The sequence below is a fragment of the Pygoscelis adeliae genome, unplaced genomic scaffold (assembly GCF_000699105.1).
Source record: "Pygoscelis adeliae isolate BGI_AS28 unplaced genomic scaffold, ASM69910v1 Scaffold308, whole genome shotgun sequence".
NCBI lineage: Eukaryota > Metazoa > Chordata > Aves > Sphenisciformes > Spheniscidae > Pygoscelis > Pygoscelis adeliae.
Window position 1 is genome coordinate 2,431,086 of NW_008825306.1, and position 18,454 is coordinate 2,449,539.

Below are 18,454 nucleotides of genomic sequence, written 5' to 3' on the forward strand. Positions count from 1 at the left end.
AATTTCCGCCCGTCCTGACATGCACCAGTCCTCCCAGTAGCAAGGAGTTACTGGGGTTTCAGTTCTACAGTACAGTGCCAAGGATCCAGCTGGGAGTCTGAAACGGATGCTTCGCTGGGATGCTGAGGTGCGGGGGCTGAAGTGCTGCGGGAGAGGAGCAGGAGTGCAGGGATTGGCGGATAGGAACCACGAGAAAGATGGACAAGGAAAACGGGAGCAGAGGTGTGAACAAAATAAACCTTAGTTATTTCTGGAGCGTGTTCCCTCCAGAAGCTAGGGCTGATCTTCATGTGCTGACGTGTTTGATGGTCCTCTGCCAGGGAAACACATGTGAAACGCACTGACTGTGTTTCGGCCCCCTCTGGCAGTCCTGCGCAAAGGGTAATGGCTTATTCTGCAGCTGTGTCGTACCCTGCTAGCTCAGAGCTGTGTGCTACACAGATCTTAAGATCCCAGTCCTGCTTGTGACCCATGAAGACTGATACGGTGTCAAACAATAGAATTTCTCTGTCCTCAGTTTTTGCTTTCTTAAAAATAACCTCTCAAAAGCTAGATTGAAAGAGCAGTGAAATGACAAATTCGGCACTCGGAAGTTAGAAGTAATGTTGTCTGTATATCCCAATGCAGTTCACTTCTGCATACGCATTACGATACAGTCTCACTGTACCTGTTTAATTGCACAAGGTGAACTATGTAACAGAATCGGGTTGCTATAACCAACTGGGCTGTTGGTCATCTGATTTCTTATCGGATACTTTACATTGCTTCAGAGCTACGGCAAACGGGGCTGGGACCGCAGGCAGGGGAAGGACAGAGTAGTTATCAAAAATCAGATCGCACCCATTATCTCTTGAGATGTGTTTCAACTGCACATGATCAGCAAATCACAGGGAATGCGGCGATGTACCTGTCAAGGGTTGTTAGGAGTGCCAGATTTCCACGAATATTTAGCGTCTTAAACTGGGCACACCGGACTCATTGGAACTCTGGATCCTTCTGGCCTTAACCTCTCTAGATGTAAAAGGTGAAAAATGGTATCACTTGACTTTCTTGGAATATTGTGGGTACTGTGTTGTCTCACATTGGGGGAGGAAAAAACAAACCTTAAGGAAAAGAGTAATTGTGTACTCAGTTCATGTTTGTAGGGTTAATATACTGGAGGGTGAGGATAAAAAGAGACAAATTCTTCAGGTGAGCACTGGATACTGTGTAAATCTGATGGTGGGAGGGGGAAGAAGGCAGCAAAACCCTCATTGGGCATTTGCACAAAGGGCACTTTGTAAGCACATTGACACACGTTTAGTTTGAGTACTTTCTGAGTGTTGGACTTGCTCCTCTAACAGTCTTTGGTGCTCTTTTTTTATTTTTTTTACCTGAAATAGATGCAGGGTTTTTTAGTTTAAAAAAAAAAAAAGTTCTAACACTTTAAAATGCAGTTTAGTTTTGGAGAAGCAGCAGAGAGAAATTGGAGAGTAGTCCAAGACTGTTGTTCCTTCATGTTTTAAAATGAATTTCAGTCCTTGTTTTTTTGTCTCTTTTTAATACAAAATCAGTTGCTATGTTGGAATTGACTCCAGATACAAACCCACTACTATTTTATTTTGTGATTTTTTTTTTTCTTTATTTCTGTAGCAATAATTGCAGATGTAGGTTTTGGGTTTGTGTTTCTTAATAAGGATGCTCCTTTTCTCTTGCTCTTCTCTGCTCTATCAGTTCTGCAATAAACCTTGCATGTCAGTCTTTGTTACTGTAGTGGCAGGATGGTGGAGCGTTTTGATCGAGAAAAAGAGAATAGCGTTTTCTACAAGAGTAGCTGGAGTCTTCTGTCATCTCTAGGCTTTCAGTTGCAGGATGACTGATACAAATCTATGTGCATGCACAGTATTTTCCTGTGAAAGATTCTTCTGCAGGAAAACTTCCTTAATGCTTAGTTGTTAAATGTGCTATATACTAGGTGTAGTATTGTAGTTTAATTTAGAAATGAAAAGGTTAAAACCTGGGTTGTGGAAGACCTGATTGTGAAATGTCATTGAGAGCAAATGGCTCAGAAAAATGGAACTAAAAGAACACTTTTCCTTCATAGTTTTATTAACACTTATTATGATACAAATTCTGAATTCTACCTGGTAAGGCTTTTCACTTCTGTTAATTTTTATGTTCACAGGGAAATGATTTTTGGTTTTCTTTTCTTGCTTTACAGCTTGGCACTGCAATTGGCTTTTTGTTGCCACCTGTTTTGGTTCCAAATACACCTAACGATATCGATCTAATGGCACATAACATCAGCATCATGTTCTACGGAACAGCTATAGTGTCCACGCTTTTGTTCTTCTTAACAGGAGTTGGTAAGTGCTCCCTTCTTGTAATTTAAATGGTGACCATAGGGAGTGTTTACATCGTCTCGCTTAAAGCATCTGACTTTGCTCAAAGTAGCTGAGGTCACATTTTCTCCAGTTTGTTTGTGTTCACTTTACCTGTTGTGCCAGGGTTAAGCAACAACCAGTTTACTGTATGTTGTGCTTCACACGGGGTGACCTCTCAGAATATTTAGTTCACTTAGGCTTTTTGCTACAAGGACATTATGATATAATGTGAATTCTCTCTGTTAATCTTACAATTCAGATACAAAGGTCTAGACACATTGCAGATGAAGTCTGTCTGTGACCATATGTTGGTAGCAATCAGATGTGACCAAATAATTAGCACATCCTTTGTGGCTGTGACTTGATTCTTCCATGAGAAAATCTAGAATGGTTTTTTTCACGGAAGTGTTAAAAACCACAAGTTAATCTTCTGAAATTCATCAAACTGAAACACTTCAAAAAGAGAAAGCATTAGTCTGGTAAAGACAAATCAAAATTGTTCCTTCTTCTTTTTCCCCAGTGTTTGAAGAAAAGCCCAAATACCCTCCTAGTCACTCTCAAGCAGTCCTGCAAACTGTGCCTCCCGAGGATTACTCCTACAAGCAGTCGATTATTAACTTGTTCAAAAATATTCCATTTGTACTTTTGCTGATCAGTTACGGTAAGTGGTGCTGTCTGGCTCTAGCCTGGCAGAACAGTTCAAATGTGTGCCGAAAGCACGTTGAGTTTTAGTTGTGGTGGTGGTTTTTTATGGGGGAGGGAGTGTCAAACTTTCACTTACTCAGCAGCCAGTGCTGGAAAATAGCCAGTGCTGCAAAAGTCAGCAGGATGCAAAATACCATTTGTAGGTCTGGTGAAGAGATTTTGCCTGGGAGATAAAAGGTTTTGCCTCTGATGTGAGTCTTAAATATCAGAAGGTTAACTCTTTAGGGTAGCAGATCTGCATGGCTACACCTGGAATGACTGAAGCTTTTCTTTTGGTACTGCACTGCAGGTATTATGACTGGGGCATTTTATTCTGTCTCCACGTTATTAAACCAGATGATAGTAACTCATTATGAGGTAAGTTTCTTGGATCTTCTTTGTTTTTTTTTTTTACTGTACATTTGCAGAGGTGATGTTTATTATTATGTAGGTGCTACGTGTGCTCAGACGTTTGGTTTCCTTTATGCCCTCCCTACAGTTTCTTGCACCATACAGCTATGGGAGTCATAGGAATGTTTGTTTGCGCTTATGACTGCCAAGAGGTCTGAACTTGACTCTGAGTGGAAGCAAGTTATTAATGAGCACCATATAAATATTTGTTGAAAGGGAGAAGAAGTGAACGCTGGGAGAATTGGCTTGACACTGGTGGTGGCAGGAATGGTGGGTTCGATTATTTGTGGTTTGTGGCTGGATTACACTAAAACATACAAGTAAGTGTGGGTAGGCATGTATGGGGTTAGGGGTAGGAGAACGGTGCAATTGCATTAGAAAAATACTGCAACGTAAGGGCTGAAGTGAACTGATGATAAAATGCAGTTCATCTCTGATCTTTTAGTGGCCTTGATAGAGACTAGTTTCTGAGGCTACAGCAAAAGCTTGAGACTCTTACTGGTTCTTGGCCAAAAGAAATGAGAGAGGAGAATGCAAAGATGCGAAGAGGTTTTCCATCTACTCTTGTCTCTTCAGGAGTGTAAGGCTAACAAGAAAAGTACTGTATGTCCTACATACAGTGGCCAGGTAGCCCAGTGCGCTCCTTCTCCTAGGAACGCATAAAGGCTCAAAACCTACTCTGCATTGTTTTGTAAAAGGGACAGTTGATGGATTCTTTTTTTTTTTTTTTTAATGCTACTCCTGGTCCTATTAGTAAGCGTAACATTTGCTTTAATTCAGGGGATGACCGTGGAGCAGAACTCTGTTCTGGGATAGGAGCTCCTGGGTCCATCACCCATGGTGTGGTGCCCCTCAGGAGTGGGCAGTGTCCTGGAGTGCTGCTTGTGGTGGAGTAGTTCTCCCCCGTGACTCTTCGTACATTATATGCAAGAGCTCTAGAAACCTAATGGATGTTAATGCTGTAGATTTGTTTTGTTTCTGCATGTGTTTTGGCTTATTTATAAGTGACGTGCTTTAATATTTTGGATGACATCCCTTATTCCAGATTTAAAATAAATAGAACATTGTAATGAGATTTGTTTGACTTGCCTCTTAGGCTGACTTTTATTGCTAACAGTGTTCAATTTGGCTGCTCATGTATTGATGTATTGTATAAGGAGCAGCGCTGCAGAATGGCTGAGAGGTACAACATAGCGGAGAACTAAAATAGTCTTAAGGTAATAGTATCTGCTGTGATTGTCCTCTCTTTGAGACTCTGAGTAAGTCTCTTTAGCCTTGAGTGAAGCAGCCATATAACCAAGGCAGTAAAGAGTTCAGGGAGGCATACGTTCTCATTGCATGATATGTTTGAGTCAGAATTACATGAAGCAAATTTTATAGCTGTAGAATGTCAGTTGTTAGAGAGTAAGTAATGTTTATGTTACTCTTCCATGCTTCAGCAATGTGCTATGACCTTCTGTTAACAATGTTAATTTATTTATTTATTTATTTTTGGTTGGGTTGCAGGCAAACTACTTTGATTGTTTACATTCTCTCTTTCATTGGATTGCTGGTATTTACTTTCACCCTGGACCTCGGATACCTTATAGTAGTGTTCGTGACTGGAGGAGTACTTGGGTGAGCAATTAAAGAGGACTAGAAGACTTACTGCAGTTCTGTTCAGAAACAATACTTAACTGTTTTAACTAAATGATTCTACTGTATATTCTGTCGCCATGCTCTGAGCCTATGCCTGTAGCTCACAGTACAGATAGGGTTTACTAGGGTTTCACCTTCTGTTACATCAGAATAAATCTGAAGTAACTCACTTTTCAGTGAATTTCATTTAACATTTTTATGGACCTAACAGAAGTGTGTATGTGGCCAATTTGTTTGGTTCCAACTCAAAAAGCTGTCTGTGGTAAAACTGAATCTTTTTGTTGACCACTGGGTAAGTGATTAGAGTTTAACTGAGCAAATCTAGGAAGTCTGGCTTCTGGGCATTTTGATTAACCTGTATCTTGATAGGCCAAGCAACATGCTGGGTGCTTTGTTCGCTCAGAAAAGCATGAGCGTTTCTCATAGATACGTAATCTAAAAGCCCCAAAAGGCGCTGAGGGAATAGTGCTGTATCCAGACATGGCAGTCAAGGTAGAGCCAGAAGTGTCTTGTGAGTTTCAGTTTAAAAACCAATCAGCCATCCTCAACTGCATTAAGCCCCTGCTCTTCCTGTCACCCGTCGGTCCCCTCAGCTTCTTCCACGGCAGCTTCTAGCAGACATTCCAGTGTCCAGCCTCACTCCCTACTGATGGTCTTCTTCTGTCCTCCAGCATGGATGCTTGGGCTGATCAGATGATGATGTTCGTGTATGTCTTTCATTTGAAAGTAATTGGCTTCAATTACAGAGTGGCTTGTGGACTGGTCAGAGAGGTTGTTTCATATGTATGGAGTGGAGTGCCGGTGGTTATGGGAAACAGGACAAATACATTAAAACATCTTTGTCCTAAAAAGAGAGATGTATGGCTAAAACTGTTGGATGAGGTCGGGGGAATGAAGCAGGCAAAGCAAGTATTGAATCATGTTAGATCTTGAAAACAGACAGTTTGGAATACCAGCTAATTCATAATACCATGTGTTTATGTTTGATTTTCTTAGCTGTAGTAATAGATGAAGGCCACACCTGTCATCCTCTTACTCTCCTCTTCAACAGGTTCTTCATGACTGGCTATCTCCCACTTGGGTTTGAATTTGCTGTGGAAATTACATACCCAGAGTCTGAAGGCACTTCCTCAGGTCTCCTTAATGCATCAGCACAGGTTATATCATTTTATTTCTTCAAGTGAAGTAATGTTCAGGAAGGTCACTCTGCTCGAATCTAAGAAGGCTTTCTTAGACAGGGCTGCTAAGTCTCTTTTTGTGTTGCTGTAGTCTTAATTTTTTAAATTTGGTTTCTATAAGATGTGACCTGAAACTTTGCAAGGTAAAGTGATGACTCTTTTCTATGTGATCCTGACGAAGTGACTTGTTTGTTTATAGATATTTGGAATTGTCTTTACACTTGTTCAAGGAAAACTCACAACAAACTACAGTCCGCGTGCAGGGAACCTCTTTCTTTGTGCTTGGATTTTTGTGGGCATTATCTTAACAGGTAACTAATCAGAAATGTAAGTAATGATTTCTCTTTAATGTAACGATGTGGAGGTTTTTTTGAGATAGTGAATTTCCTGGTAGTTTTTAGATGTCTCGGACATCTAGGATTTCTGGCTTCCTGTCTGGACTGACAGAAGTTATAAGTGCAGGGTTTGGTGGTTCCCCCCCTCCGCCCGCTTTGTTTTTCACTTTAAATACTTGCTGTGCGCACACCCTTTGTTTTAAGGATGATGTTGCTAATATATGGACAGCCATCTGTCACCCGTTTCTTGAGTCATGTCTTAAATTTGAGGCAGATGTCTATCTCCAGAGTAGGATAGTAAATGTAAACAAATATATAAATGGAGACAGTTTGCAGTTTTCCAAATGCAAGAAACTGCTGATGTATTCCTGAACTGTACCAGTGACTTAGACACGCTGGTACTTACAAATGTCCTGAAAGTGCTAAAACCATCAAGCTTTGCTTTAATTACTCATGGTTTAAAAGCTTTTATTGTCATTTTCTGCATGTGCTGTGTGAGTTCAAATTGCGAAAGAGTGAATACAGGTATTTTGAATATGTGCTGAAAGCAGCTTCCGTGTGCTTGGACTGTATAAACATTTCCCTAGAAATGCATGTCATTGCAAAGTTGTGAACGTGCTTTCTCTTTATTTTTTGTTTCAGCCTTAATAAAATCAGATTTGCGAAGACACAATGTGAATTCAGGGATTATGAATTTGGATGTTAAAGCTGTAAGTGGTGACTCTTTTTTACCATGATTGTATTAGTGTACTTGAATGCTTGGCTTCTATTGGCATAATACTAACAGCAGAAGAGTAATTGACAAAAATTTATAGTATGACTGTTTCCATGCTGTTTTGGAACAACAGAGCCACATGGGATGCTGCCCTCAGATACCTGTTTCTCCCCTTAGCTCCTGTGAAAAAACCTAAAAGACCCACCTGCTTTCAGATTTTCCTGAATTTTAAGTTGCTGATATTAATCTCTGATTTTATTGCTTAAATCTTGCTTTTTTCATATTTGCAGGTAGCGTTGTAAATTGTGAAGCCTTTTTGTGTATTAGGTTAGGAGGCTGTGCTATAGACCACATGTTTTATTTAAAATACCTGCAGTTCCTTTAAGTGAAGTCAGTGTCTGATGAACAGAAGTCATGCTGCAGTTTCTATACCGTGCGCAGGAAGAGCTGGCTCTGTTCTTCTGCTGAGCACCCTCTGAATTTAAATGAAGAGTGAGCATAGCACTTTCTGCTGTTCAGGAGGTCGCAAGACCATGTTTCGGCAGCTTTGCCAAATTATCACAGTTACTAGTAGAAATAAGGCTGTTACTGGAAACTTTTTTTCAGTGCTGTGGGTTTTCTGATCATTTGGATCTAGATAATGAAACAGCTTTTTGGAGTCAGATATTGCAAGATCCTCTGTCATGCTTCTTTTTATGTGTAGGTGTCTTGCATGTATAGCAGCTTTTGATCATCTGCGATCAGGTGCAGACTGTTAGTGTCTGCATAAGGTTGAGACAAAACTTCCAAGCTGGTGCTATGTGTGCTAACTTGAACCTGAAACCTGTGCAGCTGTGTGCGCACAGTATGGCATCCTGTGGGTTTATCAGCCTGGGTCAGGGCTATCTCGGGGGTGTACGTGCTGACTATAGGCAGTGATCCATGACTTGTCTGTTTTCTGTTATCACCTTGTTAATTAGCCTAGATTGTCACACAACTTCATTTATATTAGCCAGGATATAAAAAAGCCTGGAGTCCTTGCTCCGATATTGCTATAAATAATTGAGAACTGCCTGTGCTAATAAGGTAATAACACTTTGATACCAAACCTTGATCATCAAGATTCTACCGTGTTTAAATGTAATGGAGAAAAAAACCTGAAAGTTAATCTCCACGTGATAAATATCTATGTGCAGTAAATATATACTTTAGAGTTATACTAAGAAATTCCGTTCTGTAGATGTTTGGTTTTGGTTTTTTTTTTTCATTACAGAGAGAAGGGAAGATAGGGCTTTCTATAAATGCCTAATTTGGCTAATTAACTACATACACTACTGGAGTCTAACCTAATAATTACCCAAGAATACTGAGGCTGGGAATAGCTTCTGCTGAATAACAACTTATTTCCTGCTTTTTTTTTTCCCCCGCTCCCCTCCCCCCGTCCCCCTCCAGGTACCAGTTGACAGTCCTGTAGAACCTGAAAGTACTACATTAAAAATCCAGTCGGCTTTATAAAGCTGAAAGAAGGTGACTTAGAAATGCACAAGTTTGGTTGGATACTGAACAATATTAATTAGTGTAATCACTGGATTTGTGCGTGTGAGTAGTAAAATGTGTTTGGTGATATTGCTGATAGTTGTGTGGTGGAAACTATGAAGATGCTCAGTTCATTTTGCCCAAGACGCAAACAATTTGCCTTTGTATGGAATATTTATTCTAACAGTTTTCAAGTTTTGCAGTTTCATTAGTGGAGAACTGTGTGAGTACTCTCCACGCTAGGGAGACACGTACATTCAGGATGCATACTTGAAAAAATCTGGAATCCTGAAGTACAGTCGTCATGATCAGAAGTATCTAATCTTCTTTTCTTATTCAGTCTTTGCTAGTGCATTTGAAAAGTCAGAGAGTAGGTAGCTGCACAGCTGGAGGATGTTCACAAGTTCCTTTTTTTAAATGTATCTGTATTTTTAATATAAGCCAATGGTTCCCTCTGGGAAACTGTCTATAGCACAATACTGAAAACAAGAGATGACTGCAAATGTGTGTGTTTCATACCGGCATCTGACATTTCTTTTGCCTTGAAACTTCTCGATAGATACCAGAAGGCAGATGAGAGAAAACACTGTCTTATAGATTCATTGTAACATTTCTGGGGAGATTTAAAGTTTCCCACTAGATCAATTGAAGAAAAAACATTCCTTATTAAATACAGTAAAAAGGAGGAGAAAGGCCTTTGATATCTCCACTGTGAAGTATTTATAGGCAATGGCACACTACCACGCAGGTTGCCTCCACGGAATATTTCGAGTGCTTTCTCAGTTAAAGTGAGAGGAGTATGTGTTTACAAAGAGCTGGTGCCTTTACTTTGTAAAGAAGATCCTTGCCTCATCTTGAGTTTAATCAGTGCTGCTGAAGAAATTCCACTTTGTGTGTTAAACCTCCTCTGAATATTTGTGGAGTTCCAGAAAATGTGTTCTGTTCTTTTTTGCAATTATTTCTCTGCGTTATGAATTGTAGCATTTGTCTCATGAAGTTTTTGTGCTCGTGTAACTTAAATCATGTCTTTCACAGTTTGTTAAAAGCTGTAAGGGTGAGTGAAAGGAAAATAGTGATGTTTCACTTTGATGAAATATTTGCCGTTTATATCATGCTTCTTAGCTACAAAAGGAGCAGACTTCATTAACATTCACCTTGTGTTACTACATTTATCTGAACTTGGGATGTGGATTTCTCACTGCAGTGCTTCTGAAAGTATTCTCCTTTACCTTGTGCTCTATCTACACACCTACAGAATTGATAGCACTACAGTAATACTGAGGTCCTACTATTACTGAAGAAGTCAGACCTGAGTTAGTAGACTTTTTGCAAACATTTAAGCTTTAGCAGTCTTTAAGCTGAGCCTGCAGGTTCAGTGCCATCAGTGATGCTGTCTCTTTGAGTTCCCACAGATGTAGTGCCATCCAGAAGGTGGAATCCTACCCAGTTTTCCATGGATTGTTACAGTTGGGTATGGGGAACTTTTTAACTCCAAGATAGTCTTTCAGTATGATAAGCAGCATTAAATGCTTTTCTTTTTCTTCTTTCACTGTAGATTTAGAGAATCCTTTTATATAAAAAGGACCCTGTAAATTTAGCTTTCTAGACTTAGCCTCTAAACTTGATGATCTTGCTTTAACATTTTGTATGATAAATGCTTCAGACATGGGAAGACTGAACGGCAATGTACAAACCAGAATAAGCAAGGCATGCTTGGAACACTCGCCTTTCCAAAAAGGGTCCACGTCTCTTTGCCAGGTCCAGTGCTAGAGAGAAAATGGGCACACCTTGCTGCTCCTGGAGAGGCGAGCTCTACAAGAAGAGTCTTGTGGTGAGGTAGCTGAATATAGGAAAAGTAACTTAGATATTCATACAGCAGGCAAGAGTATAGGAGTGGAAGTAGAGATGTTTTCACTATGTCAGTTCTTTACATTTAATGACTTGCTATGATATAAGCTGCCCCATCAAGGGATGTACATGTTTTCAGCCTGAGTGAGCAAAGTGAAAGTTCCTGCCTTTTGATATCTGTGGGTGGCTTTTCCCTTTGGAAAAATGATAATAATGTGTGCCAAAATATATACGTTCTTCCACAAGGTACAGATTCAGTAAATATTTGTGTTCATGGCTCATGGTTGCTTTGTACTTCCGCTGTTGTGAAATCTTAACAAGATAATATCTTTGCTGTTTTGGAGAAGTGTTTTCAAATGTCCCATAGAAAGTCTTTGGCAGTATCTGGAACGCTTTCTGAAATGTCCAGCACACGCCGTTCAAATTCAAAGATTGAGCTTTTTTATTCCTTTTTAAAATTTATTTTTTAATTCCTTCCTTGCTACTAGTTTCCACTTTCTTTAGTTATGTTCAGCTGATTATTGAAAAAAATATTGTAGCCCTTCTGGCTCCTTGTGTTTTTTTATCTTCTGCCAAATTACTTGCCTACCCTCTGAAAAGGTCCAAACAAGATTTTGGCATGCTGGAAACCCTGCTGGGTCCTTGAAAAGAAAATATTCCTAATAATGAAGGCTTATTTACATCCTGGATTTAATACTCCCCCTCTAAAAGGAGCTTGAAAGTTGGAAACCTGTGAGCTATTTCCAGGCAACGATAAAGTATTTAAATACAAGGCTCAGCAGCAAAATAAAGAGCAAATAAAGAACAAATCAGTATTTTATGCAATAATCTTACCATCTGTCAAGGTAACTGAGGTTCTAGCTCATGGCAGAAAAAAGATTGGGGTAGTTGGGGCTTTGGTCTTTTTGCTTTTAACTTTTGTTTTTAAACAACATCCACCCAATCCATCTGGAATTAGAAAGAGGGTTTCTGATTCTCTTAGCCTTGAGATTCTGGCTCAGCCCTCCAGTAAGGGTAGAGGTGGGGGCTAAAAATCGTAACTGCTTAAAGAGGTGATCGTTTAATGAATGGAATTACATTTCAACTATGAGAGGACGGAGTGGGAAACCAAGTGAGGAGAGGCATCCCAATCCTATGCATCAGCTCTTGCTTTTCAATATGCTTTTCTTTTAATTGCTTCGAGAGAACTCTGGAGGATGCAAGAGAACTCGTGTAATGGTGAGCATAAGCAAGGGGGCTGCCCCAAGTTCCCAGGGGCCCACCAAGGTGTGTAACAAGATTTAGAGATTAGCCTTTAAAATAACTATCTACCTTTGTTTCTTCCAGACCATGTTAAACTTTTGCTAACTTCAGTGGAAGAGACCCAGAGAACGTTGACCCATTTTTGTTTAGGATTCCTAACATGGCCTTAAAACCCTCATTTCTGTTGGCTGGGTGTGAAAATGTCAGACCCGTAAGGCATAGTCTGGAATTGCTGCAATCAGGAGCTTTCTTCTTCAGCTTGGTAGAAAAGTCCTTCAGAGCATTTATTTTGTAGATGGGTGCTTGTCTTTTAATAACATGTCTTTCTGTTGCTGAATGCTCATGTTTTACGAGGAGGAAAGAACAAGGGAGGAAGTGGGAGAATACATAAGAATCATTTCGGGTTAATAGGGCTTTCCCAACTTCATCCTCTTGGTCATCTCTTCTGTTCAAGACAGTCTGTTGTTTCAGAGACAATCACTGGAGTGTGCAATTAGAGCTGCCAGCCCGTGTTGCCTAATGAAAAAATGCTTTTTGAGAAATCTTTGAACTATCTTGTGCATCTACAACCAAGTGAAATTGGGTTAAGCTATAAGCATTTATTGCTTTCACTTTCCATCCTGTGAACTCACGAGTTTTCCTGCATGAATGGGAACGTGTGACCTTTTCGGTTGCTGCCTTTCAATATGTGTATGTACCACCTTCTTAAGTGTTTTAGGCTACTAATGATTCATAGACCACAAGCTAAGTTAATTGTATCCCATGTGATTCCCCCCCGCCACCATTCTGTCTGAAGTCTGTGAAGAGGGAAGAGTGATGTTAATGCATGAACTAGAATGAATTAAGCAAAAAACATTCCTAAGAGAAATGTATTTCCATGTAAGACCCATGTTATCTACTGTTCATGTCTTTGTTCTTCTCATGAAGGTAGAAAAGATTTTTGCTGTAATATTTTGTTTTTTAGTGTTCCATTCTTTGTTTCAAGAGAAAATTAAAAGTTCCTTATGAATATTCTCTGACTGCAATATTGTATGTATGTGTATATGTGGGTGGCATCATTCCTTACCATTATATGTTACTAATAAAGTGTATAACATGCAACTTGATTGGAGCCAAGATTACCATTTTTGACAGCTGCTGATACAGCTGATGGCCAAAAAATGGTTCATTTTTTTCCTTCAAAGCTGCCATTTAATGTAGGAAAATTTTATAAGTGAATGATACACTGTGTCATTAATAAACATGCATGCACACATATATGCACAGTGCATGTATGCAGGGTATATAAATGTATTATACACAAGAGTATTGGCTTACAAAGAAATTTTCTCAGGGCATGGGATGAAAGTATTAACATCAGTAGTTGAGTTGCGCTGCTCTAGCACAGTTATTTCTCCTCCTTTGCTTTGGAAAAGGTCTGTGAGGAAAAGAAAGTGCAGTTAACACCTAAAGCAGAGCAGTCCAGTGTCATTTCCTTAACGGTAGTGCAAATACTATTTTAATAAAGCACCCAGCTGGTAGGGAGATTATCTGGGGAGAGAGGGTAGAATAACTTCTTAGAGGGGGTGGAGTGAGACATTGCATTCAGTTATGGCCCAATTTTTGTTTCTGAAACCAGAGTTGTCTTCAGTGGGAGCACAGTAGGACCCTTGTGAACACTTTGCAAGGGTTCTCTCACTTATGCTCAGGCGTTTAGTGTGGAACCCCAGCACATCAGCTGTGAGCCAGGTAAGTTTGAGGAGTCTGCTTCAAAGAAAGTAGAGTCACTGTAAGAAAAGGTTTTGGTTTTGTTTGTTTTTTCTCCCTTCTCCACAAAACTGGAATTACCTCAGCTATTTTCACATAAGAGATTCTTCACAGGGGGAGGCTGCAGGTGCTGAGAGCACAGGAAATATGAGCCTTTTGTCGTAAAGCGACGCTAGCATCCAGTTCAACAGTGGGATGAACTTTCAGATGGGCTTCTCATTTTACAACCAGGGCTATAGGGTTGTATTCCTCTTATAGTATCTCTGCGAAAGCTGCAGTCTATATCCCCATTTAGCATTGCCATTTAAACATTCCCACAGCTGGGAAGGAACAATCACGGCAAATTATTATTGCCTTAAAGTTCATTCTTTGGCAGACGCTCAGTCTTTCTTGAAAGAAAACACCAGAAACCTCATCAGGTAAGTGGGAGGTAGGAAGCTGTCACGGCTATGATTAGTCAAAGCTATTCTTGAGGGAAAATACTTTTTTGTTGTTGTTTCTATAGCTGGGAGGGGGCACTATGTATCCAAAACTAACAACTGTTACCGCTTCCAGAAAGGCGATGCGGTTTGTGCATGGATAAAACACGCATGTGCCCAACAGTGCAGCTGCTACCTAGACTGGAAAGGTTTCTTAGAAGCCTGCTGGATTTTCTCCCAGCTCTACTTCACAATGAGCTAACCTTATCTGACCATGTTCTAAATCAATATTTATATTTTCAATTAAACAACATCTTTCCAAAGACAAAACAATATTATCCTGAACTTTGTAGAAAGGACTCCAGTAGGTATGTCGCAGTAACAAAAAAAAAAAGGCTAAGTACTGGCAGTGGTTAGGCATAGTTACTGATTTGTGAGGCTGGGTGATACCTGCTTAATATCAGGTGTGGTCAAAATTCAGCCTCTGGGATGCTGATTTCCAGTGTTTTCTCAATAAACTGCTGCTGCCTGTAACAATGCTTAGGCCATTAAAAAAGGTTGTAAATAATATCTAAGGGGCATTGTCAGAATTGTGGCCGTGCGTTATGAGTTCTAGAAACAGAGGCGACCCTACAAAAGCTGAAAACTCTGTGCAGATAGAAAACTATCATGAAAGCAATTGATTTTTAAAAAAACCTGGTTAAGATGCCTCATGTGAGCCCAGAAGTGCTGTCGTTGTGGCTGCAGCTCCACAGGTCAGAGTTCATCAGCTTTGTAGACAAGGCAGTGAATGTGCATCCTAGTGTGAGCTGATTTTGGAAAATGGGAAGGTGTAATTAAAAGCCGCCTTTTTCCGTGCCTAGGTGGCTTTGGTTTATGATATCTGTTTTATCACTGTAATAGCAATTTCTTACTGGTTTAAGTCTTTATGTTCTACCTGTACTTGTGTGTGCTTCGAAACTTATGTAGCATGTACTAAACCCAGCTTCTTGGTGAGCAGCATGACTTAGGGATGTCAGGGATTAACCCCGGTTCTTACAGCACGGGTTGCTTTGCTGGGAAAAAACCCAGGGAAGTATTCAAGGCTTCAGAAGTTTTCCCAGCCTGTGCTGGGCTGAACCAGAAACTTCCCAATTTTTTTTTCCAAATGGGGCAGTCCTAAAGTTGCTCAGATGCTGATCGCTAATTTGGATCAGGTAGAAGAGGGACTGCAGATGACTGCAAAGTTACTTATTCTTTTAGAAATTAAATTGTCCAGCTGCTGCCAAGAGAAAAAAATTAAAATATAACAGTGCAGTTTCTAAGCCTGTATATACTGTTTTCTCCATTAATTTCTGGAAGGTAACTTGATTTCTTCAGAATAATTCATCAGCTAATTCTGAACAACCCTACAGGCGTTAGACAAAACCTTCATCCTGTGCTGAATGAAGAGGCACTGTCACGCTAGGGTGAGAATGACTCACCCTTGGATGATTAACTTGAAATGGGACTTGAATTTATGTATCTTCTGCTCCCAGAGAACAACTGAAATTCACTTGAGGGGGCCTAATGCTAAAAGCCTAAAATTCACTTAGAGGCTAATGCCTAAAGCCTAGAAATCCCATGATTTCTCATCTTGTCACTGCTCCACAGAAGCTTCAAAAGGGTAAAGGAGCCCTCGGAGGCTCAGAAGTTTGTCAAAGTTACTCAAACCAGACTGTTGCCAGTGGAGATATGGAGGTCCATTGGCTTTTGGGGAGCAAAGACCCCCATGCTCAGTGTGATTGTCCTCTGACCTGCTCCATCTGCTCAGGCTTGAGCTGTGAGACTCTCACGAGGGTTGAAACGTCTGTGTGTGTGAAGAGGACACAGAGCATTATGGAGCCTCCTTGAAGTCTGCAGCTTGTGTCATCGCACTTACGATGTTCCTGGTTTTGATTACAAAGTCAGAAAATGCTCTGTAGGCTTCTCGAGTTTGCTAGTTACCTCTGAAGATTAATATCATTCACATGATGGCAAACAATGAAGATGACTGAAAAAAATTATTTTGTTCCAGATGACTGTAATTCCTTTAAGAGCTTTAAATTTTTTAATTGACCGCAATATTTGAACTTTACTCTCACTTTCAGGGGCTCCTGCAGTGTTTTGACTACTGTTCAGTCGTTCTCTTAGAGAGGGGGAATCTTAGTGTGCAGAGCGCTGCCTTCCAGAGATGCTTGAAGTGATGCTTCAGATCAAAAACTGTTTGATGAAATCATCAGTGTCGTGATGATATCTTGTTGTACCATGACATTGAGAACAATGCATCATGCATTTCGCTCTTTGCAGGTTTCACACAGCACCTAAATTTAAGGGCTTGTGGTTTCTGGGCTTGTGACATGTTCTATTGCTAAACAGTCACTTTTTCAGTCCACTTTCAAGTACTGCCTGGAAAGACAATGCGTTTGAGGAACTTTAATACATAAGGACGATGTTTGTTCAGAGTGTTTCCCAACCGGCATCATACTGTTCCTGCAGGGCACAGGGTATCCCATAACAGAACTACATTGCTTAACCAATTTCTAAACAGCACCAACAATTGTGCTTCTAATCTTAAGCACGCAGGGGTTTTATTGCAGTACACTCCTCTCTCCCTGCAGGTGGGGATGACTCAGGTGCTCACTTGGCAGTGGAGGTTAGGTCCTGCCTCTCACCTTTGGTGCCACCACCAGCAGCTCCCCTGTGACAAGGGCTGCAGGTGCTGACGATTGCTGGAAAGAGATCTCATTTCTGAGTCAGCATTTTTTTTTAGCCACTGCCTTTCTTTACTACCTGTACTTTTATTACGCAGTTCCCCTGAAGAGAAGTGATTGTGCTGGGTAGTTTACCTTCTGACTGAAGGTTAAAGAAGAAGTAATTAGTCCAAAAACGATAGATTGCCGAGATTTATGGAAGGTTACATTAGTGTTTCCTTGATTTTATAAGCAGAGCTTGCTGCGAAGACCAAATCATGTGATATGCTGGCAAGTAAGACCTTCACAGCAAACTGTATTGACATAAATATTTTCCCAAGCTACAGCAATATTTGGGACTGAAACCTTGGAACAAGACAGAAAGAGTAAGGCAGGCTAATAGGGATGCTGACGCTGTACCAGTGAGAAACGACAGTTTCATCTGTATCTGATGCTATCAGTTGTAGATCAGAATGAGGTGACTATAATAAGAACAGAAGAGGAAGGGCTATTTCACTGTCAGCAAAGGCTCAGGCCAAGTAGGACATGCTGACCTGCAATGAGGGGTGGAAAGAGAAAACTTGCAAAACAGTTTTGAGGAGGCCTGATTTATAGGTTTTTCCTGCCACTTTGATTTTTTTTATGCTGGAAATCTTGCCTGTTGGATTAGCCTGAGATCAACTGGAGCCCAGTTAAACAAACCCATCTAAAATAAACACTGTAATATTTGCTGCAGTAGAATTACTGCAGGAGGTCCTCCTCCTTGCTCAGGCAGAAATCAAAAGATATTGCTGATGTTCTTCATTGCTAAAGCCAGAGCAGCTGATTTTTTCTGGCTGTTTTTTCTGCTAGACCATTGCAAGATAAATAGTGTGTTGAGTTTCCAGAAAGGGCTACCTTGGGGAAAGCTCCAAAGAAGCACGCCCTGAAGCATTCCTTTTATAGCTTTCTTTTTTTTTTTCTTGTCTACTTTACATATTTATTTTCCCAATGATCACATTGATTAATACTTAGTTATCATTCTTAGTGGTTGTGCAAATCACTCCTGCAAACTTGCATCAACAGCCATTCCCATATTACCATGGTTACATCCTTATCACAGTTTTACCTCGCATTTCATTACTAACCCAATCCAATTCCAGCATAACTTCCAGTTTGAGAAAAAGCCCCAAACAAGTTTTATTTTCCTTTTCAAGGACCAAATGAGGTCACTGTAGTCTTTTCAGGAAATGGGCTAGTGTTTGCAGAGCAATAATGCAATTCACTTATGGCAGGCAAACTTTTTCAACCCGTGTTTTCCTCCTCCCCTTCTGCAAAGCTGAAGCACATTTATAGGATTAACGGTTTCAGACTGCTGCTGCTTTTCTGGACATGCAGTGGTTCCTAAATCCAGAAAAGGCCATGAAGATCTTTGGCCAAATTTAGCAGAAGAGTGCACTCAAGCTGGGGATACTTGTACCCAGGCTTCAGGCTTTTGCACTGACTGCTGCCAGCTGGAGGTAGTGGACACCTTTCCTGCTCCACCAGTAACCGACCTGCCTCTCATATGCTCAGTGCTGGTACAGGAACCTTTACTGAGTGTGGAGCACTTGGTGTCCACTTTTGCCGACCTGGATAACAGCACAGGTCCAGATCTATCATGCTGCCACTGATTAGCACCTATCTGCTAG

General features: G+C 40.5%; 1 protein-coding gene across 1 annotated transcript in view; it reads left to right on the forward strand.

Annotated features, from left to right (window-relative positions):
- The window catches only part of FLVCR1 (feline leukemia virus subgroup C cellular receptor 1), a gene marked incomplete at its 5' end in the record, with an annotated part of 10,360 nt that extends 1,303 nt beyond the window's left edge, over window positions 1–9,057 (forward strand). The window contains 9 exons of the mRNA XM_009330217.1: window positions 2,201–2,345; window positions 2,884–3,024; window positions 3,358–3,425; window positions 3,675–3,778; window positions 4,965–5,075; window positions 6,148–6,253; window positions 6,474–6,585; window positions 7,252–7,319; window positions 8,756–9,057. Of these exons, the coding sequence (XP_009328492.1) occupies window positions 2,201–2,345; window positions 2,884–3,024; window positions 3,358–3,425; window positions 3,675–3,778; window positions 4,965–5,075; window positions 6,148–6,253; window positions 6,474–6,585; window positions 7,252–7,319; window positions 8,756–8,818 (918 nt within the window). The remainder of the gene's footprint in view (window positions 1–2,200; window positions 2,346–2,883; window positions 3,025–3,357; window positions 3,426–3,674; window positions 3,779–4,964; window positions 5,076–6,147; window positions 6,254–6,473; window positions 6,586–7,251; window positions 7,320–8,755) is intronic.
- Between the last annotated feature and the right edge of the window lie 9,397 nt (window positions 9,058–18,454).